Source organism: Peromyscus leucopus, chromosome 4, assembly GCF_004664715.2.
Source record: "Peromyscus leucopus breed LL Stock chromosome 4, UCI_PerLeu_2.1, whole genome shotgun sequence".
NCBI classification, from domain to species: domain Eukaryota; kingdom Metazoa; phylum Chordata; class Mammalia; order Rodentia; family Cricetidae; genus Peromyscus; species Peromyscus leucopus.
The window spans coordinates 54,191,658-54,215,341 of NC_051066.1; the positions used below are offsets into that span (position 1 = coordinate 54,191,658).

General features: G+C 40.2%; 1 protein-coding gene across 1 annotated transcript in view; it reads right to left on the bottom strand.

The window, feature by feature from the left end:
- Positions 1-6,543, bottom strand: part of Sestd1 (SEC14 and spectrin domain containing 1) — a 33,706-nt gene extending 27,163 nt beyond the window's left edge. The window contains exons 1-2 of the mRNA XM_028880647.2: positions 6,500-6,543; positions 3,474-3,685 (exon numbers count right to left, since the gene is read on the bottom strand). Of these exons, the coding sequence (XP_028736480.2) occupies positions 3,474-3,614 (141 nt within the window). The 5' untranslated portion in view covers positions 3,615-3,685; positions 6,500-6,543. The remainder of the gene's footprint in view (positions 1-3,473; positions 3,686-6,499) is intronic.
- Between the last annotated feature and the right edge of the window lie 17,141 nt (positions 6,544-23,684).

Sequence of the window (23,684 nt, forward strand, 5' to 3'; positions counted from 1 at the left end):
CGTCTCCTTCTCTCTCATCTGGCTCTTCCTCATCTTGTTCTTCCCCATCTGGCTTTTCCTCATTTTCCATCTCGTTCCTCTTGTCCTCTCTTCTAGCCCTTCAATCTAGTTCTTCCCCATCTCAGTTCGTTCCTCTCAAGTTCTTACCCATCTAGTTCTTCCATTCTCTTTTCTCTTCTCTGTCTCTCCATGCCCTGGAAGTCCTGGTATATATACACTTACAAGGAGTAATCCTTAGCCGTGCAAAACAGGCTTCCAGGGTCAAATGGAGGGGTGATAAAAATCACATAGGGAGGCAATAACGGTTAATTATCATTTGCAACCCCAAAGGGAAGTGACCAACAGGGAAATGAATTAATTAAAGCCTAAATTCAGGTAATATCTAAGAAGAGGGCTCTTATGTGCTCAATTATAATCTTAAATGTGATTGGTAGAAAGTGTTAAGAATCTATAAGTTGCTAGATCAATGGGAGAAAATAAAACTGTCTTCTTTTTTCCTGTGGCTCCTATCTGTCCAAGCTATCTGCCGTTTTTCTGCAGGGTGGGGGAAAGTGTGCTCAGTCGCTAGGCAACCTGTGTACAGGTAGATGCCTCTGGTGATAGTTAAAGGGAGGTCTGGAACTGGAGGTAACGTTTGGGAAAGGAAGAAGTAAGGCTTAATTGGCACATCCGCCAGGCCTTCTCAAACAGGTGGGCTGGATGTTTAAGTCTATTCTTAGAAAGTATAGAGGTATCTCTGATAAGGTACTTTCCTCCATCTGGGGATGGACCTGGCCGGATGCTGCCAATGATAATTACAGGGAGGCTTGAACTGGAGTTCTGGCTGAGCATAGCTGTCAGCGCAGAAGGTTATCTAAATATTCCTAGAAGTGGTTAGGTAAGGAATTAGCAGTCTATAAAGTTAGTAAGGCTGTAAGAAAGGAGGGTCCGAGCTGAATTGTGTAAAGCTATTACTTAATGTCCACCTGACCTAGGCTGTGTCTCCTTGTGGAATTTATCTTAAATCAGGAGACTTGCATGTGGACTGTTATTACTGCTAGTCCTTGAAAGTAGCCAAGGGAGATATCTGATTCCAGAGAAAGCCTTTCCTAAGGCAGTTCTCCAAATACCTGGAATGTGTATGTCCAGAGAGTGATCAGTCCACACTGTTAGCCCTTCTAGGGAAAAGTCAATTGGTAAAGCTATGAAGGCACACATGATTTTCATAACAGAATACAGATGATATATAACAAGCCAAGTAACACCAAAAACTCCTTGGGATTTGGCTTCCTCTGGAGGAATTCCCTGATTCCTCCAGGTAGTGACTTTGCCATAACCAGCTGAGTTCTTATGATATTCCTGCGGCCCGCAGCATGCTACTGTCTTTACTGCCATAACTGTTCTGTTTGTGGGGGAAGAAACGAGGGCATAGAAAAGTCTTCCAAGGCCAATCAGCTCAGAATCAGAAAAGGTCAGATCCAGACCACCTAGGTTCAGAATCTGAGCATTGTCCCAACCACTGTGCTATTTCATCTCTGTGGTTGTCAAAGATAATTCCAACATAAAGGCTAAAGTTTACTTGGGCTTAATGCAGACTGCTTTAACTTACTAATGAGTATATAGAAATAGTCACAATTATACATATGCTCCGACATCTTTGGTTTACATGGGATTAAAGTAAATAAAAGCCTCAGTTTTCTGCCTGGAATTCAACACTGTTCTTTCACATCTTTCTTCCTAGGATATCTTACTGATTTAGTCAGAGGTCAGCAAGCTGGAGCCTGCAAGTCAATCTGGCCCATCACTTGTTTTGAAAATAAAGTTTTATTGGAAATAGGCCATGTACATTCATACACAAATACTATACTTATACATTCTTTATACAACAAAGGACGACTATGTAGCTGTAATTACAACACTATGTGATCCATAAAGCCTAAATATTTAGACTTTACAGAGAAAGTCCATTAATGGTTTCTAGCAGGGCATCCAACATTTTGGCTCCTCTGTGCCACACTGGATAAAGAATTACCTTGGGCCACACATTCCAGGAAGTATCCAACCTATTACCCATGGGTTATGAAACCACTTATGGGTTTATTCTGTGTGATGCTGCTGTCCTGGACCATAGTGGAGGCTGGGCTCTCTGGTGTAAGGTCTAGTTTAGTAAATATACACTACCATTAGTGTGCTGGTTCTTTCCAAACGCTAACCTTTTAAAAGTGGTGCCACACAGGGTTCAGTTAATGAGAAGATGCTTTGTGGAGTCCAGTGCAACCCAAGACCCCAAGCTCCCCTTCCGTATCATGCTGTTCTCCAACCACAAGGAAATGCCAAGTCTCCTGTAAACCTTGCTTCTGTGCGGTGAAATCATCCAGGTTCCGAGAGAATAAAGTCAACTGCTACTTCCACCTGCTAGGCCCTCCTAGGACTATAGCAGCCACAGAAATGGTCCCTCCGCCAATGCCTAAAGGACTCTGGCTCTTTACTTGTGATGCTTAATGCTTTTTCTCCTTGAGTTTATCAACAAAATGAAACCTACTTTTATAACTCATATAAAATCCAGCACCATGCCTGACACGTAAGCAGCACTTAATATTCACCTTGAGAACCAATGACTCTAGATTTCAAACAACACTGCAGCATTCCAAGCTGCTTGGACTTATATTTATTTACTGATTTTTAGAGGTTTGTTTTATTTTTAATTACATGTACATGTGTGTCTATGCATAGGTATGTACAGGTAAGTAAGCACAGGTCCCAGTGGAGGACAGAAGAGCACACAGCATCCGATTTCCTGGACCTGGAGTTACAAGGAACCCTGAGCCCCCTCAAGTGGGGACTGGCACCTAAATGCAAATCCTCTGCAAGACAGCTCCATTCTTACTGCTGAGCCAGCTCCCCAGCCCTCCAGCTTGTATCTTTAAGTAAAATTATTTGAAGATTAATTTTCTTAATTGTTAGTAGATAAGAATCCACCATAATCTAAAGAACAGAAATGTTTAGCATTTATTTTTGGAATTTTCAGCCATATTTCTTATGAAAATCAATTTTAAAAGCAACTAAAATTAATAATTAAGTACATTTAACATTTTATCAATATCATAAAAGGATAAATGTAATATTTGAATCACCTACACTGTTGTATTACTTTGCTAAGATAGAATACTTTACAGTGATAGTAAACAGTCTGGTAAGTTTTAGAAATTAAGAATGAATCAAGCAACCATGTTCAAATATTATGAATTAAATGAATATAGAGACCAATTAAGTTTAAAACTAGCATTTTTGAAGTTCATTCTGTTAGTGAGTTAAATGATCAATTCCACCATTGTAGAAATAATGTCACTTTAACGTAGACACTCCCTATGAAGATATGAATCCAGTTTGAAATCTGTCAAGTTCTCTGTGTGGTCAGTCACATAACAGACATTATCAGGGAAAAGACACGTGGCATTCCCAAGGGTGAAGAGGCAGCCCAGCCTGACACCCACCTGCATCACCTTCTGCTGGATCTCCTCTAACTGCGTGCGCTTACTGCGCTGCCTGCAGACTTCCTGGTAGCGCGTGTACTGCTCCCGGAGTGAGTCTAACAGCTTCATAACCTGTGGCTGTGCGAGCAGCTCATCATCCATAGGAGACCACGAGACCCCTCCATCAGAGCCGTTAAACCGACGCTGCTGTAATTCAGACAACAACTCATGCCCTTTACAAACGAAAGATACTTGTAATTAATGCCCACAAAAAATACAATCCCTACATGTCGATCTTCTACATTATAGTCCCTGATTTTAACGCCTATCCCTCTGCCTTCTCATAAAGAATAAAATGCAAGTTAAAACTTTATATATCACAATGAGTAGGAAAACTGCATATGTGCACATAGATGAGAACATAATCATTTTATATATACTAGGAAAAACTTTGAAACAAATGGTCAATTGTGTAACTATATAAACCCTATACATCATAGTAAATGTAGAATATATGTGGACATCTATATTTATCAGGTTCTTGGTAGAATAATTACTTAAGATTAATAAGTCCTCTTTCTCTGTAGAGCAAAATTATATTCTGTAATTTCCATTACTAATTCAAGAAATGTGTTAGAGGGCTTCAACTCCTCGCTCTCAAGCACAGAACTTAAAATAAAAGTTGACAGTGAAGGAAATGCATTATCAAAGTAACTGGAGAAAAGTTTCATGAGCAGTGCAAAATGATACTGAAATCACCTCTACAGGAACATCTATAACATACTGTCTGATTAGTGAACATGCCATAGTAGTGGAAGAATTACCTATAGCAAGCTCACTCAGGAATCCACTCATACACAAGAAATTGACACAGAATATGTAACAAAAATATATAACAAGCATATTTACAATTTTAAAAGTAAAGAGACTGTTTGCCTAGGATAAAACTATTCTGATTATTACAGAGGTATCAAAAATACGGACATTATAAATCTTCTTCTTCTCATCTTTATTTTAGAAGTATCCTAAATTTAAATAGCTTTTAAAGTATAGAAAGCATTTTTATTATAGCTTTCAGATATAACCAATTTCTAAAAAAAAAACACAAAAAAACAAAAAACTAGATTGTTCTAAATCTCCATTATATACTTTCAATGCCTACTTTAAGTGTCCATAAAACAAAACTTAGTGCACATATAGAAATATTGAAATGCTCTTAAATCAGTAGTTTAAATAAGATGCTTTCAAAAATGCTAAGTAACTCATGGAACTAAGTATTCATATAAAATAGTACTTTTACTGACCAACTATTGTAATTTCTAAGCATATAAAATGTGTAGATGGTAAGTATTCCTTTACTCCCTAAGGAACTAAAATCTATATCATACTGAAAACTGAAATACAGCTGAATAATTATATCAAATCTATTCTGATTTAAAAAAATTATTCCTGGCATTTTATAATTGGAAAAACATTTGTTTTAAAAATCTGTACAAATACTTAAACACATGGAATGTTGCATGGGCTCCATATATATCTTTAATATCAGAAGTCCATTATTTTTTTTCCTACCCTGACAACTGTTATCTTAGCATTTCTACCAGAGAGCACTTAGGACAGACAATTATTTCAGAAAACAATCTGCTGCCTCAGTGTCTGGGCTCAGGTTCTGACCAGAGGGTTTATTGACTGCATATACACATGATTAACTCTGCCATCAAGGAAGGACTGCGGCCCGGTGCCTGCTGGGAATGTATGCCACTCCTGAGCCACACCTTTAGCCCTTCTTTATGTTCCTGACTCTGAGATGAGGTCTCCACAAGCCCCTCAAGCTTCCGTTTAACTCATGTGGATCAGGCAGACCTTGAACTTGTTACCTTCCCGACCCTGCCTCCTAGGAGCTGTGCCACCAGGCCCAGTCCGACTATTTCTGCTTCAGTGTCACACCTTCTGAAAACGGTATGTAACAAGCACTCCCTCCCAGATCGTGTTGAAGGATAAAAGAGTTACCACACAGAGGACTTAGATCTGTGCCTGGAACCCAGGAAGACTGGGAAGATAAGCTATTAATGTTTGAGGAGATTAGAAATATTAAAAGGATTCTAATGCATTCTCCTAGAAGTGATGGCTCTCTGTTGCAGACATGGGGCTCAAGCACACACCGCAGCATGGAGCAGGGGCATCAGTGCACAGCATGGAGCAGGGGACATCAGTGCACAGCATGGAGCAGGGGCATCAGTGCACAGCATGGAGCAGGGGCATCAGTGCACAGCATGGAGCAGGGGACATCAGTGCACAGCATGGAGCAGGGGATCATGACAGCATGAGCAGGCATCAGTGCATGGAGCAGGGGCATCAGTCAGAGCATTGACAGGGCATCAGTGCAGAGCATGGAGCAGGGGCATCAGTGCAGACAGCATAGGACGCAGCAGGGCATCAGTGCACAGCATGGAGCAGGGACATCAGTGCACAGCATGGAGCAGGGGGCATCAGTGCACAGCATGGAGCAGGGGCATCAGCCCACTGCCGCGGGCTCAGTGTTCCACACAGATGAGCACGAACTGCGGTCAACGGCCTCTGTACTTGGACCTGCTTTGAACTGTGCTGATAAGTTTTCTTACTTGACTATGAACAAACTGATTTACTTAGGTTATTTTTTTCATCTCTAAGCCTTGACTTCTTGAAGTATAAAAATAGAGAAAATAATACGAATTATATATCTCAAACACTGTTGAGAGAATACAGCACATAACAAGTATTTAATAATCCTCGTAACAACCCAATGAAATAGAATTAAATACACTTTGTAAAATCCTTTTTATAAAATAGGAAATAAATCCAGTATTTCAAGGAGGAGATAATTTGTCGCCACTAATTTTTAAATATTATACTAACACCATCAGGTTAAGCCCAAAGCAGTTTGAAAAAGTTCCCTTTAAATTTCTACTATATTAACCACATACACACTGAATAAATTTTTTAAACAGACTAGTTCTTTACTAGATTACTAATATTATCACTAATAAATGTTTTGTTTTTCACTTTACCTGTCTGAAGGACTGTCTCAGGATCAACAGACGGAAGAAAGTTTAAGTCACAGACCTGGCAGGTATCAAAAGAATCATTTTTAAATGTTATAATATTCCTATAAAGCTACTTCAGAAATTGTTTTACACAAAATACATGTGTTCCAGAAGGACTGATGCTAACTTCTACCAGATCATTAAAGAGCCAACATCAGCGTTCTTCAAACTGCTCCATAATGTAGGAAATAATTACTACCAAACTCATCTGATGAAGCCAAAAACCAGAGAGGAACACAGCAAAAGAGAACAATTTCCCTGGATGAAAACTAAATGCACAAAATCTTCGATATAATATTTCAAACCAAATTCAACAACACATTAAGAGGATTATATACTTAGCTGCAAGTCGGGCTGGCATCACAGCAAATATAAGAAAGGTTCAACATATATAATTAAGTAAGTGTAATAGAGAACACACAGACTTCAGGACAGAAACCTCAACAGACAAAGCAGACAAGGTTTCCCCTCTCTCAACTCTTATTCAACACGGTATCTGAAGTCCTAGCTAGAGCAGTGAAGGAAAAGAAACTAAAGGGATACAAAAAGGAGAGGAAAAAGTCAAATTACTCCTTCATAAAGATGTCACAGTCCATGATCATATAACTAAAACATCCTACAGAGATAACCAGAAAACTCGTAGACCTGCTAAAACACGTTTAGCAAAAGTTCAACCTGGAGAAACGACTAACATGAATACACATATGCATGCATGCGTGATGTCCTAAACAGTTATGCTCCACACCTTCTCTACTGTGGTCCTGTTTCTTGGGCAGCTGGATTTCTGCCTTCACTTTCTGAAAACATGTGAGAAAGAGAAAAATTCAAGAAAGCTAGAGGAGCTTAGCAAATCATGAGCCAAAAGACCATACTGCTATATGCTGAACTAAATTCTGTAATTTTTAACTGATCTATGCCCTCACCTCTTGGGTAGCCAAGATGTTCCTAGGGCTAACATAATGAAGGTTGATAAAAATTTTCAAGAGATGGAAAGGGATTCTATTACTTAAGTATGAAAAAAAACTGAACAATAACATTTGAGTGTGGAAAGAGACTGGTAGACACAAGATTTTATTAATACTTCATATGACACACAAGTCAGCATTTCCCAAAGTCTTTCTCAAACACTCTTACTAGAGAAAGAGAACGGGCCCTGAACTATCTGTCATATAAGCATGGAGGTCTAAAGAAGCAATTAGACAGGCTTCTTTGATGCTGTGCTCCCTCGGAGCCCTTAGGCCAGGTTTATAGCATGAGCAAGGGATAGAAATACAGAATTAAATTCTGTCCATCAACTCATTTTCTATGGGTACCTTCTTCATATGCACGTCTTTCCTGAGAAATAAAAGTGTATGTGACAGCTATATAGGAATCACATACTTAGCCATATATACGTGTTTACACTTTTATAAGGTGTTGTGGACCTCTGTTCCCCAAGTAGGATACTCCAATTGCTGTTTTGAAATAGAGCAGCTACGTTTACCATCAAGAGACTGTCCTAAGACTGGCCCATTAACATTTTCCTGTGAGAGAGGATGGGGGTGCCTTAGACAGCACAAAAGAGGCCTCTCCCCACCGGCTGGATATACAAGGGGCTGATACTTGCTAGACCGAGAGTCTCTTCTTTGTGATACAGTTGTCTATAAGTTGCCTACTGTCTTGTAGTAACCTCTCACCCATGCTCTCCTAAGTAACCTAAATAAATTATTGGTTCACTAAGCTGGAACTGTGTGGAACCATGACTCTAGTGGGTCACAGGTGCTCTGTCTGGGACGAAAAGACATTGTCTGGGCCTCCATGGGAGAAGCCACACAATATAGACTATGTACAAAGACATTAACAGTTGTGACTATTTAAGGTATCCTTAATTAGACTGAAATTCAAAGTATTTGTTTTTATATTCTGAACTCATTTTAATCAACATTTGGTAAAACTATCATCCTCTTACATCCATGTGACTGTGTTATTTCAGGTGACTGACACATGACCATATTTACATTCATATTCATAGGTTCCAATACAGGGTCACGGTCAGATGCAAAGGAGCTAGATGAGAAATGCTTGCTGATGTCCTGCAAACTTCCTAATAAGAAAGCACAGTTCTAGTGACCACCGACAATCAAAAGCTCAGGGCTGATTTATTTCTTAAATGTGCTTTAGCCTTAGGCAGAAAGGAACTTGGTCCACCAACCAAAAGGTTAAGACTGGCGAGGCTGTAGAGGGCAATGAACACCCTGGTAAGGTAGTAAGTCTGGAAAGCTACAGATGGATGATACAACTCAACCACTATGTCAAGTATGATGAAATGCCGAACTCTTTACGTTAAACTTACAACTATCAAGTTTCAGGACAAGAATTCTATATGTTAGATATTTGGTTCTAATGAACTTAAATAAAGTTGTAAGAATTTATTTCGAGCTGCAGGTGTTCCCAGGAAAAGGCAAAACCAAGAAGAGTAGAAAGTGGCTTCATTTTCAAAGTATGTTCTTATAACACAATGCTTCCCAGGACAAGGAAAATGGAAAACAGCCAGGCTCATCAGAAAGTACCTTTTTAAAAGCCAACTTAAGTCAAAGGAGGGCTGTGTGTGTCAAGCAGATGCTCACTAGCTGTGTGTGGCAGTTCTGAGTAGAGCTTTGTTCACTGTGGTCCTCTTAACCTGACCAGCAGCAATGGGCATCCTTCACCAGATGACCGTTACCTACCTTCTCCTTCTCCTGCTCATTCCCCTTATCACTTCCATTGTTAATCAGAGCCAGCTCATCCAGTAATGATGTAGACTCCTTTGTAAACTTCTCAAAGACCTGCAACAGGAGAGTGTATAGACATACCATGAAGAATCTCAAATCAATACATAATAAGGACTTAGTGAACAGCAGCAGCATTAGTCAGTGGGATTTCTTTTCCTTCTCAGAAAGTCACATGGCCAATTCAAGCCACCAGAGCACAACAGTGCACAGAGCCCAGAACAAAATCACATCTCAAGCAATGAAGAGTTTTAATGGCAATGGAATTTTCAAATTTAAATGCATTAAACTTTATTTTTATAATTTACTATATTATAATTTATAAATATAATATATAATGAATAATATAATTTATTTCCATTCTTATCCTTCTTTGAGAACCATCTGTACCAATAAAAAATTTCACAACTACACAAATGTTACTGAGACCAGTTATAGCCACCAATTTTAGTTACAGACTATTTTTTCAGCTTATTCTATCACCAGTCAAGACTGATCGTATGTAACAGTCAAGAGGTTTACAGACAAGTATGTAGTATAAAGATACATTACTTATCATTTTTAACATGAGTCCGTAAGTATTTCTGAGAAGGGATTTGGGCACATCTGAACACAGGTAGACAGACATACAGATGTCTGATAGACGTGTCACTGTTGAGATACAGGGCAGGAATGGCTGTTCATTCAGGGATAGCCACAGTTCCCTAAAGTCAGCACGCAGTCTCACGAGCTACTTTAGATACCATTCTCTCCACAACTCAATAAAACAATGCTGTGTGACACAGAGCAGCACACCTCACAAGTCTGGACAAGGAGAAGCTTTCCGAAATGACAGGCTTAGTCTGCCACGCTGCACCGCAGGCTGATAACTCGGATGATGAGTATCTTCTGAAATGGTTGTGTCGTGGAGACCACCTCTCAAGACACTGTGCTGCTGTCACTCTGCTTTAAGGGCCATCCTGAGCCAACGGTACAGCTAACGCAGAGTGCTACTGTGCCCTGCCGGGCTGATCTAAATGTTTCAGTCCGTATTCGTTTTGTTCTTGCTCACAATTGCACAAGATTAGTACTATTATTACGATTGACTATGGCGCTATCGGATAGGAAAGACTAAGACAACTGGAAGAAAATCTAGAGCCTGATTCTCAAGTGAGAACAAGGAGCAGTGGAACAGCAGAGCCCAAACCCACAGCCTCTAAACCCACACCCTCCTGTAGGGGAGGAGAGTCGAGCATATGTGTGAGAACCATGCCACCCCTTCCTTCCATCTGAGTCAGAGTCTGTAACCTTGTGCTGCCGGTGCTCAGGGACGCTTTCCGTCCTTCACGTCACTGACCCACATTCCAGTCTGTTCTGGAAACATCCCAGGACACACGGAAGCGTGCTTCACCCATTTTCTAGGCATACTTCAATTGATTCAAGTTGACAGCCAAAATGAGCCATCACAATGTTTAGTTATGTATTTATAGTTCCTCTCAGTAAAATTATACAGCTTTCCTTAGTTTAATTCTGTGATGTATTTGTTCCTAGCTATTTTGCAAATTTTATCCTTGGTGAGTTTCTTTTCAATTATTTCTCTAATTAGTACTTCATAGTTTGTTAAAGCTCTTCTTAATTTTCATTTTATGACTGACCATTATACCAGTTTCACATTTTAAAATGTTTTCATATGTATTTGTCATTAGTTCTTTGAAAATTTCAAACGATGTCTTTTAAAATCAGTTCTTTGAGAATTTTATATAACCTTCAACAAATTAGTTCTTTGAAAAGCATCATAGGACATGTTTGATCATATTCACTACCCCTCTTAACTCTTTCCAAATTCACCTGCCTCCCTGCCTACCCTACTTCCTGTTTTTGTTTTTAATTCTTCAAGAACAGATTTGTATTGCCTAAATGTTTTTGGTTGTGTGGACTCTTCTACTGGAGACTGGCTGACTTCCTCGATGCTACACTCTTCTAGAAAACCGTCTCTCCTCTCCCCAGCAGCGAACGATGGCGATAGCCCCGTGGCTTGGGGTGTGACTGTGTGACCAGCTCTCTTGTCCTTGCTGGGATCCGGTCAGGCTGGAGCTTGCCCAGGTCTCACACACGCTGTCACAACCACTGTGAGTTCGTGTGTGCCGCTGCCAGCTGTGCCCAGAAGAGAAAGTTTCCTTGTAGTCACCCGCCGCCTCAGTCTCTAACCCTTTCCACCTTCTCTTTGGCAGTGGTCGCTCCTCTTTGGGGATGGATATGTAGACAGAGTAGCTGCAAATATTTTTATCATTTTTTTTCTTTACATGTCCCCCCCCCCCAAACTTACTGTGGCTAGGTTCTTTTAGAATGAGGAAAAATACTACTTGGGAATGTGGCCCATGTCTTGTGCTGGTGTGTTTGATTGGTATAATTAATATGACTGAGTGAGCACAGTGTGTTTTTTTTTAAAAGATTTATTTGTTTATTATGTATACAGCATGTATGCCTACAGGCCAGAAGGGCACCAGATCTCTTTACAGACGGTTGTGAGCCACCATGTGGTTGCTGGGAATTGAACTCAGGACCTCTGGAAGAACAGTCAATGCTCTTATCCTCTGAGCCATCTCTCCAGCCCAGAGCACAGTGTTTTGATAGCTTGTGAAGGAAACTTTGGAGACCCCTCTAACCCAAACAACCTGAGTTTGTCTAGAAACCTGCACACTTCACTTGTTAGTAAGTTTTTCTGGTCAGAGCATCATCCCTAAAACGTCCCTGCTATTCTTCCCCTGTATTAACACTGTCTGTCTGCAGTGTGTGTGTGTGTGTGTGTGTGTGTGTGTTGATCTACCTCTCTCCCTCCCCTCTATCTCCCCGACACCCAGTTTTCTTCCAGCTTCATGTTCTCTTTTTTCCAATCCTGGGACTGACTCTGCTTCCAGCGTGTGCATGGGCGTGGGTCATCAGAGATACTTGCTCTTCTGTGCTCACTGCTGCACTAGTCACAATAGCCAAGACATAGAAGCCGTCTAGTGGATAGAGACTTATTGTGATGGGAACCTCAGCAGGAGCCTTTGTAATGCTGCAGCTGCTTAACTCTGTTGTCCATGTCTTCTCCAACCCCAACCAGAACATTGTCACCTCGGGCCCATAATCTTCAGCTAGAGTGAAGTTTGGCTCTTTCAAATACATGTTGTTGTTCTTTTGCCTGGAATTTCCTAGTTGTCCCTGACTTTGGCATTTTGCTTTTTCAAAGTCAACTTTCTTTTTTCAAAGTGGTACTTTCTTCAGGAAAGCCATTTTGCTTACAATATGTGTCTTACTCTACTTTCCCAATGCCTCATTGGTTTTCTTCAGACTCAAATTATTATAATTGCTTGTTAAATCGGGCTTATGCCTATAACCCAAGCACCTGGCAAGCTAAAGGAAGAGCAGTGCTCTGAGGCTGTGAGAGCAAAGCAAGACGGTACTACATACTGAGTTCCGGGCCAGCCTGGGTATCGGGTGAACTGTGTTTCAAGAAAAAGAAAAATGAAAAGCTCTTTAGAATCACCTCCCTTGGGACTGTAGGAATACCTCAGTTGGTAAAGCTCTTTCAAGCACCAGGACCTTGGTTCAATACCAGAACTATGTTTTGTTTGTTTTTATTTTTTATTTTTATTTTTTTTTTTTTTTTGTTTGCAGAGCAGAGCATGGTAGCATGAATTTGTAATGCCAGAATTAGGAGTCAGGAGACAAGTGGATCACTTGATCAGCCAAACCTACCTTATGTGTTGAGTTCCAGGTTACTGAGAGATCGGTGTCTCAAAAAAGTGATGATTGACACGTGAGGAAGAACACTCAGGGTTGACCTTGCATGTACAGCAAGCACAGATACAACTATATATTTGCATCTGCAAAAATATATAAGTGCGGCCAGCCCGCAACACACACACACACACACACACACACACACACACACACACATGGTGTCTTTTGGCTACTGAAGAATTCTATAACCTCAGACTGCAATGGCAGAGGGGTGTCTGCCTTGACTATTGCATCTGGTAGGTAAAGAGCCACTCAACATATATTTCCTAAATTGATGCTTAAGAAGGGAATGGCAGCAGTGCCTGGCATGCTAAAATCAACTTGAATGACGCAGACAGCCGCTTGGTTGGCAGAAGCAGGCGGGAAGGTTATTGAGTTGGAAGGGGCAGTATATGCCAGTGCTGAAAGTTTCCAGTCTTTCCCGGGTCTGAACCAGTGTAGACCTGAAGGGGCAGCTGGCTACTGTTTTCTATGTTTACTGGAGTTGGGGATAATTTTGAGGATTTTGATATGCACTTCCATACATAGATGAACTCTGAAAGCTTGAGCATGATGAAAATATAACCCTATACTTTGTGCCTTCATCCTTTAATTTCCTTGCTCCTCAGGGTTGCAGTAATGGATCCACTGAGCTTTTACAGCTTCCAAAGTGGCAGGCTGCCTTGGTAAAGTTCAAGAACCCCACCTATAATAAAGATAATATTTAAAAAGCCTGTGGGGGAAAGGCAGCCAGAGAAAACACAACCCAGGAGCATGTGCTCCCGTGCTTGGTGTTACTCTGTTGACAGGAGGTGAGGAAAATTTGCTCTTGTGGAGCCTGAATCGTAGCAGGTTTTCAATATTGTTGTGGAAAGAAATAACTATAAATTCCACACTCGGGAGCAGAGCAGGCGGATCTTTGTGAGTTTCGAGGCCAGCCTGGGTACAAGTGAGTTTAAAAAGCGCAAACACACAGAGAACCCTGTCTCGAAAAAACAAAAAAAAAAAAAAAAAAAAAAAAAAAAAACTATAAAATTTCAAAAGTTTCAGTGTATTTACCTTTAACAGATTTCTGTTTTTTACAGTATATGTTGTTTTTATAAACTGAATTCAGGGATGGATAAGAATAGGAAGTACTAATTCAACTTTTGGTTATTTCCTGTATTTCATTTATTTGTGCCAAGTCTTTGAGGAAATCTGATGTTTTCTGTATCTACTGCATTTAGCTTGGAAAATTAAAAGCAAATATGTGGTGATTGGGGCAACTTCTTGAGGCTGCTGAGGGTGTGGCATTTAGCTGAGATCTACAGCTTCACCAGGACTCAGGGTTTAGTCCTTTTCCTTTCTGGATGAGGAAAGTGAGATGTGAGATGTTAAGCGATCACAGTGAGATCCTGCAGCTTTTCATCTTCAGAGCCAGACAGCTGCACTGCTGTAGACTGACAGCTGTTATTAGTACTTCTTTCTCCCATTTTACAGGTGAACAGACTGAGACACCAGTCTGTTAAAGAGTTTCTCTTAGGCTTTCTTTGAAAGTTGACCTGAAAGTCAACAAATGAAACAGATTGATCATATAATGCCAAATGTATCATAATACTAAATATTTACTTCACTGTGTAAGATAACAGATGATTATTCCTTCTGCCAACCCTTTAAACTATTTTTTTTTATTATAGTCTGTTCTTTATCATTCTGGGGAACAGCAGGAGCTTTAATGTATAAAGCTTGCTGCAAGGAACAGCTCATCATAGTGGATCTATTTAGGATATGGACCACTGAGAGTTGATAAGAGGAATACCACACAAACATTCTACACAGTCTACAACAACAAGGTCTCCAGAGCCTGAGAAGCCCATGGGATCTAGAGTGCACCCGTTCAATAGATTTGGAACTTTCAGAGCTCTCTCAGGAGGGAGGAAATAGTTGCAATTTTTTTTTTTCCACATTGGGCTCTATGACAATGTCATCTTTAAAAATTGTGTTTACAAAAATTTTTGTTTTTGTGTTTTGTTTTTTCCAGACAGGGTTTCTCTGTGTTGCTTTGGCCTGTCCTGGATCTCGCTCTGTAGCCAGGCTGGCTTGAAACTCACAGAGATCTGCCTGCCTCTGCCTCCCGAGTGCTAGGATTAAAGGCGTGCACCACCACCGCTCAGCGTACAAAATTTTCATAAAAGTTTCTTACATTTTGAAGCATCTTTTAACCCACAACACATCTATAGTTGTTATTTCAGACATGATAAAGAAGTGCCTGTCTGAGGCTGTGGGATTGTAAAGCATGCTAGCAGGGCTTTGAGCAGTTTATACGGGCATGTGATTTGAACCCTGAGGAATAAATAGATTTCTGCATGGTAGACGTGGAGAGGACCCTGAAGGCTGCAGGAACCATAGCATGAACTGAGACACTACAGAAGCAAACAGAGAACTGGAATGGGCCTCCAGGTCAGGACTGGACTGCCAGATGCAGCAAATCTCAGGGCACAAGTTTGAAGCAGTAGAATAAGAACCTGGTGTTGGGAAGTTTGTATTTTTAAAGAAAAGGAATGTTATCCATTCCATCTGTGGACTCAGGAAGAACAGTGATTGGATAGAAAAGAAGAATAAAACTTGTTGTTTTAATGTCTGTAGATTCCTGGGCTACATTTTAACCTTGAATCTTGACTGCTTCTGTATTTTTGAATGGATTTGCACTTTCTCTGTAGTGTAGGAGATCTTTTATTTTATTAATCTTTAGGTGCTTTGCTTTAATAGTAAAAAAAAAATCTTTGTCAAGGTAACTATTTTTAAATCATTAATCCAAGATGACATCCACTATCAAAGCTTGAATATAGCTACTTCATTATTGCTATAACTTACAATGGACTATAGTTTTAATATTAAATATTTGGGGAAATTTTTGTTACTAATAAGAGATGCCACAAACTATTCAGTAGAAAAAAAGAACAACCTGCCACTGTCTGACTAGGAATTACTTTTATAGATTTGGAGCTGCTTTCTACAGTAAGATCAGGAAAAAGCAGAAGACTAGATGGCGGTGCTATGTGCCGCTGGCAAGTCTGCTAAGAGGAAATGAGCGCCTGTGCCTCGGAGTCAGAGGACTTGGCCTGTCATTTTATTGCTTGCAACTTTTAATTATGCAATTCAGGGAGTATCTCATTAACTCTCGAGTCTGTTTTTGTAAAATAATTACAACTTTTATAAGGAGTTTATGAGACCCGAGAGATTTAAGTATGTGGAACACCAGATTTTCATATCATAAGTCAATGCATTGTCTACATCTTCTGAACAGGCTGGCTATATTTACATTGGTTAGTGCAGATAAGAGTCCTGATTGATCACTCATCATCCATCAGAAGCCTTGAAGTCTGACTTGTTTCCCTTCTCTTCAGTTTGTCAGCGTAGCTGGCCGTGAGGTTCTGCGTCTTCTTCTCTCTTAGTCATTATTTGTTGCTTGAATGGAGTCTGTTCACTGCGCTGCTCGTGGACATGGCAATGGTGCTCAAGAGTGGATCTCCATCTTCAGTCTCACCCTCTTAACATTTTCAAGGCATTTAACTGCTAGATACCATCGAGAGCACTTTCTAATTTTAGATCATTTAACCTAACATTTTCTATGAGGCCAGTTCTCATTAGACTGATTACTTTTCTTATTTACTTAAGAGTTTTTCCTTGATTCCCTTTCTGAGCATCACACACTGTATTTTGCTGACTCTTCTGTACTCAGTCATCTAGTGGTGTCTTGTAAAGCCACATGACTGTGCTAGTCTCTATACAAGGGACACTCTCATTTCTGTCCACCTGGTAAACCATCTTTAGGTTCAGGTTGTGCAGAGCATAGCTCTTCAGCTGAGGCACTGGTTTCTCTACAATTTTAGCGTGTCCGCAGCTTAGAACATGAAATCCTTGATGTAGGAGCTATGCTTTCCTCTTTATTCGTGTCATGTCTAGTATGAGATATGACTGTTCAGACTGATGTCAGAGGGGAATTGTGGATTACTAGGCAGCTGGATCTTCTCTCCAGCCTCTTGCCTTAGCAATGACATTAGACATCGATGAATCATGCTAAAACTATTCACATCCCTCTGATATGAACTGATAATCATATTACAACACCAGAACTTAGAGTATGTTTGAACGATAGCACACTGCCTCTGGCTATAGATAGGTCTCAGTGTTCCAAGTACAAATGGAAGTTGATCCACAGTGTGTATGGCTAGAGTTAGTTTTTCAAACATCAAAAGAAACCTTCAAAACTTTCCAGATGGCTTTGCTCGGGTTCTGCGCATCTGTTAATGCATCAAAGATAACCTCAAGAGTGGGCACAAACGTACATCCAAGTTGCATTAAGCCACAAAAACAGAAACGTCCCTTGGATAGGTTTGACAAAGTGCAAGCCAGATCTGGATTTCTGGATTCTCCACTTCTGTCCCTGTGTTTTTGTCTGTAGTTTGTGTTTTCTGGCCTGTTTGTACTCTCTCTCTCTCTCTCTCTGTCTCTCTCTCTCTCTCTCTCTCTCTCTCTGTCTCTCTGTCTGTGTGTGTGTGTGTGTGTGCGCGGCTGCGCGCGCGCCGGCGCGCACGCGCGCACACATGTCTAATCTGTCCTGTTGCTCTCTGATCTGTGTTCGTGCTGTGCCCAACAAAGGGCTTCGTTTTTGTATTTATTAACAGCAAAGAAAACATGGTGAGGGAAAGGAATGTGGACATTTTTTTTTATAGAAATAGTTGAGTTTTACAGGGAAGAAGTTACATTACTAATCCTAACTGTCTCAGAATAGCTTTCAAAATCTCATGTCATCACCTATCTACACACATCACTTCAACATTTATTACATATTTATTTTGTTTAAGTTGCTTTAAGCATGCTGTCTGCTTTCAGCAAATGATTATGACAGCATATACATACATATGCACATACATTGCTCTGTGTCAGAGGCAAGGAAAAGTATGAATGATGAAAGTTATGCATTTAGCTTATGTTGTAAAGCTGATTGCATGGGAAATCCAATGATTCCATTGTTCTCTTAAAGACAGGTTTAACTTAAACAGGCTGAGTAGACAGTAGGGTAGCAGGTTAAATACATAGTCTTAAGTGATTTCAAGACAGAGTATTAACTTAGCTATAAGGTTTGGTCAAAGCTCAGACTTTAGGGTCAAGAGATTTTCAGAAGAATTATCACCACAGTTATGAAGGTTAAAATGACTTCTTCAACCTTCAGAAGTAGCGTGCTACATATGTTACTGAAATCATTGTATATGATATGACATTCTCTCATTAATGGTGACATTTCTATTTATTCTTCTAAGAGGAAGTTTCCAAGGATCTTTAGGAGGGGTTGCCTTTACCTTTTAGAGAATATGGGATAACATCACATTGTGGCATTTTAAAGAAGAGTATAACAAATTGGACTTTGGAAGTTAGAAGAGAAATTGCTGCTGATATATTCCATTTAGACCCAAGAATTGGCCAATTCATGTGAAGAGTGTAGTACATTTGCATATGACAGAAATACACCAACAGGAGATAGTCTGTTTGTCATCTTCTGTCTCTCTGCCCATCCATCCAGTAAGCTACTATGGGATTTATTATAATTGCTTTTCATAATTAAGGAGGCTGAGAAGTCTCTTGATCCATCACTGCAAGCTAGAGACCCAGGCAAGGGCTGTTTGAAAGCCAGAGCTGGTAGTGTAGATTCATCTAGTTCCATTTGTGAGCCGATCAAATTCAAGAAAAGAGGAAGGTGGACTCTGCATTCAAGCGCCCGGACAGGCGCTGAATTACTTTCCTCACCACTTTTGTTCCATTTAGGCCCACGGAGAGTTGAGTGATACTCATTCACATGGAAAGGGGACATTTTCTTATTTATTTATTTTCCAAATTCAAATGCTAGTCTCTTCTGGATGCACCCTTATGGACATACTAAAAAAGTGTTCACTCATATATCCAGGTATCCTGTGGTCTGGTGGAAATTAGACAGCCTAGTGCCTCTTGCTGTAAGGAGAGGAAGTACAAGGGAACTTGAGCATCTGAGCAAATAAAGTGGGTCTGAATCAATGGATGCAAAGTCCTGTAGGATGCTCTGATTTGTCTAGTATTTTTAGAGTCAGACGTGAACTGCTAGGGAAGAGACCTGATCTTCACAGATCATCCTCAGTCTTCTTTCAAAAATGTTGATATTTGTTCAAAGGATAAAATAATAATTTCTCATCCTCCTCTACCTTCTGAGTTAATATTTACCATGGTAAAGGACTTACTTTCCCCTAAAACTCTATATCCCTCCATGATTGTTACATTTTTTTTACCCTCTAATAAGAGACAATGTGAGTTGGGCTGTGGTGGCACACACCTTTAATCCCAGCACTCTCGAGACAGAGGCAGGCAGACCTCTATGAGTTTGAGGCCAGCCTGGTCTACAGAGCTAGTTCCAGGACAGCTAAGGCCACACAAAGAAATCTTGTCTCAAAAATAAAAGAAAACAAACAAAAACCTCAGAAAAAAAACAAACAAACAAAAAGACAATATGGTTAGAATGTGGATGCCTGCATCAGTAGACATGGTCTTTTCAGTTGCCCCTTCTACATTATGAATCACAAACTGGGTTGGACCCCACTACCCCTTCTCCATTATGGATCACAAGCTAGGTTGCACCTGTGACTCCTTACTAGTTACAGATGATGCCATAATCTGCTTTTTCTTGGCCAGTGTCCCAGGGAACTCTCACGTACAATAAAAGTTAAGAGCCATAATATAGGCTCTGTACTGAGGACAGCTGCCATTTCCAAACCTACTGTGTGTGCTTTGAGATGTCGGTAACTCATTGACTTTCAACCTTCAGGTCTGGGATGGGGCTGGTAGGTTGACTGTATAAAAATTGCCAAGTGATTCTAGTACCTGAGTGAGTTTGTCACCTCCAGCAAACGAGCATGCCCAGCACTGCAGAAGGAAGAAGGTGGATAGTTATCACACAGAGGGTCCGTGAGCCAGTGTTCCACAGCTACTGCAGAGTTAAAAGGTGTGTTTGTGTGTCTGAATGTCTTAGTGGTTTTCTTGTATTGAGAGACTTGACTGAAAGTGGGATTGTGGACTTGGGTGTGTCCTGACACCCAGGGCTGCAGTGCTGTGTGCTGCCGCTGCTCTTATCAGGGATCAGCCTCCAGTCGATCCTCTCAGATCTCTGCAGTGTAGTCACATATTAACAAGCCATCTTGGTTCCTAGATTTTTTAAATCGCTACTCCAAAACACTACATTTATTTATAGCATTTATTCTAAAGAGTAAAATATGTGCCATAAGCTAATTGCTGGCCTTTGACTCTACTTTGGGGAGTTGTGGGAAACTTTTAGCCTTATTTCTGGTTTGTAAAACTTAAGAACTCTAAGAAGCAGAAGCCACTGAAATTTTTTAAAAACGTTGTAGGAATAGGAACTCTCTGGGGTGGGCAACTCTAATTCTCCTATTAACTCTTCAAGGCAGATGGTATTCTGTTATTTTCATATGAGGGAACTGAAGCTGAAAATGGGGCCATAATTTGTAGGTCTGTCAGTCCGTAACTTTTCCTCTTATCCAGACACTTTGTCTGTTTCCATTTTACCTGGAGTTATATAATGGATTATTGACTATGCACAGTGCTCTAGGGTCTGGGCAGGTTTGAGTCAGTTCCAGCTGTGAGTCTCAGGAGCTTGGTGTTTTGGAGAAAGCACTTAACTTCTCTTTCATTAAGTGTGTAGTACTTTAGAAACATTTTCAGTAAATATTTGTGAACACGGCAGGGTGTGTGTGTGTGTGTGTGTATGTATGTGTGTGTGTATGTGTGTGTGTGTGTGTGTGTGTTACATGTGCTTAGTATAAAACATCTGTAACTGTGAGGTGAACACAGAGCAGGTATCTCACTTGCAGGAATGAGCTTTCTCCCATTGGCAGCATTTAATTGGGGGCTACTTCTGGAAGTATTTTGGTTGCTATGAAGTGACCAGCATGTGACAACATTGTGACAAGGTGCAAAGGCGTCATCCTTGGGTGACTTGGAGCTGGCAACGTTGTATTTGCAGCCTTTGTGGAATTTAGGCTCTCCTGTGCAGTCTGATTCCTAGTAGGACAGGACTTCTGACACTCTAGGGATGACAGAGCAGAGAACTCACACCTTTGCTATTATTGCCACTTGACCTGTACTTCTTTTTCGGTGGCTATGGTAAAGTTCCTTTTGTAGGGCTTGTGGGGATTGATTAATAAGATGTCTGAGGCTTATTTTATCAGTCCTCCTTTCTGCTGTAGCAGTTTAGAATGCCAAACCAAGACAGTCTCCATGAACTGTCTAAGCTGAACTTTATATTTAAAAATGAATTTTAAGAGTAGTGCAAAGCAATAGTATTTTCTGCCAGCCAGAGGGAAGGATTGCGTCCTCCAGGTGCAAATGCCAGGATGGTAAGTGCGACTTGCATCTTGGGTGTTTTTCTGTCCATTGACATGATTCGTTTTTGCTCTTTTCTCCTCTCTTCATTTTCTTCCTTATAATATCTTTATAATATCCCTTGAGTGATATTTCTTATATGTTTTATAAATACAACAAGCAAACCTTTCATAGATTTGAATAACTAGAGATCCCTGTCAAGTGGACAGATTTGCTAGGATAAACTTCCTAGGGACCCAGGGATGGAAGGTCAAGGAATATATCTGTGCTTATAAACTTTACGTAATCAGAAGTTGATCATCTGATGTACTTTTTTTTTATTTTTGGCAAAAAGTAAGGTAAATAGGGTTAAAATGAATTGTGTGCTGACATGTGTGTTCTCTGAAAGTTACCAGATGTGTGCTGGCTCTTGGTTCATATCTGGTATGCTGCTTCTTGTAGCAGATAGGAATTTCAAAGTGGCTCATGTATGCACCTTGAGGCAGTTAGGTCAGCAGCAGAGATGGTAACTAGAGTTTCCACTTACAAACTTAGTATGACCCTTCTCTAGAAAAGAAAAATAGGCAAGTCAAATTTTTAATGTTAATCATCTCTAGTATATTTGTGGTGCTCTAAGGATGATAGAAATGCTTAAAATGTCCTCACTTCACTGTACTGGAAAATAATATTTTAAAAGGCAATGAATGATTTTGGTGAATTACTCTAACATTTTGAATAATAATGTTTGAGACTTATACAAACCCTTGGAATCAAATACAGAAAATCAGATTACCAAAATAGCATATGCTGTCCCAAATAGAATTGACAGCAAAGAACTTAGTACCATCTTTATTTGATTATCATGACTTATCAACAAATAAAGGAACAGAGTGCAGTCTTCTTAAAAATTAGGTGGTAGAGAATTTTAAGGACACTATATATTAGTAAAAAAAAAATAGGCAGAACATTCTAAAAATATACAGTGCTTCTGCACTGACTGGGAGATAAATCAGTTCCACTAGACAGAAATATGTTACTAGCTAACTATGGTAAAGTGCTTTGTGAGATTTGAAAATTCTATTCATAATTCTTAGCCTGAGGTATTTTTACATACAAATAAGGATTATTTTAGCTATTTGTTTTTGATGCTTTTTGCATATATAATACTTTTGTCTTATTCCCAGTTCATAGCACAATCTTTTTAGAGACATTGTAAATGTCAACTAAATCAAGAAGAACAACAGTGTAAGTTTCCTTTGCCACAGGAAGAAACATCTGTTGGTCACTTGTCTGACAGGTTTCTTACTGCATGCTGCGCGAGAAACCGTTCCAGAGTCCAAAACTGAAATGGGATAAGACAGATTGTCTACAGGAACTGATGAGACATGTGTTTGCATAGGTCTGCTGAAAGCAGTAGCTACTTTTGCCTGAATTCTCTCCCAGGTTGGGCAGGAGAAAAGTCAGGGGAGTTTTTTTGGTTTTGTTTTTTCTTTTGCATTTGGTAGCATCTCTGGTTCTCTTGGTCTCTCTCCTCCCTTTACTAGAAAGCTTGAGAACTAATTCTGGGGGATACACTGGGGTACAAACTGGTTTGCACAACTTGTAACACATCTTTACTACTTTCTTGGGCTTTTGAATTTTCTCCCTTCTCTCCTGACCAGATTTTCCATGTCCTTTTTAAGTTGCTTGAAAAATAATACGCTGCTGAATTTTTTGAGAGTGCGCCTACCTCTTGGGAAGGCAGATTTTGTCACTTCTGCTTTGGATAATGCTACACTTGTAACACGAGTCTTAAATGGTCTTTTTTAATAAAACAAACAAACAAACAAACAACCCGGAGCCAAGTACTGGGGTGAGAATTGTGAGATCAAAGAAGCAGAAAGAAGCCAGCCATGTTCTTACCGCTAGGAAATCCTCAGCCAAGAGAGAGTGAGTTCCTGTTTCCTCAGACTGAAAGCCTCTGAGTCCTCACCCGAAAGATCTCAGCTGAACTGCTACTCAAAGCCTTTACAAAATCCTTAGTCTCAAGAGCCTCTCTCTGAGTCTTCACCCGAAAGGGTCTTAGTTGAACTGCCTAAAAGGCCTAAAAGATTAAAAGCTTCTAGTTCCTGGTCCTCATGTCTTACATACCTTTCTGCTTCCTGACATCACTTCCTGGCATTAAAGGGGCGTGTCCTTCCCAAGCAAAGACATGAGATCTCAAGTGCTGGGATTAAAGGTGTGTGTCACCATGCCTGGCTCTGTTTCCAGTGTGGCCTTCAACTCACAGAGATCCA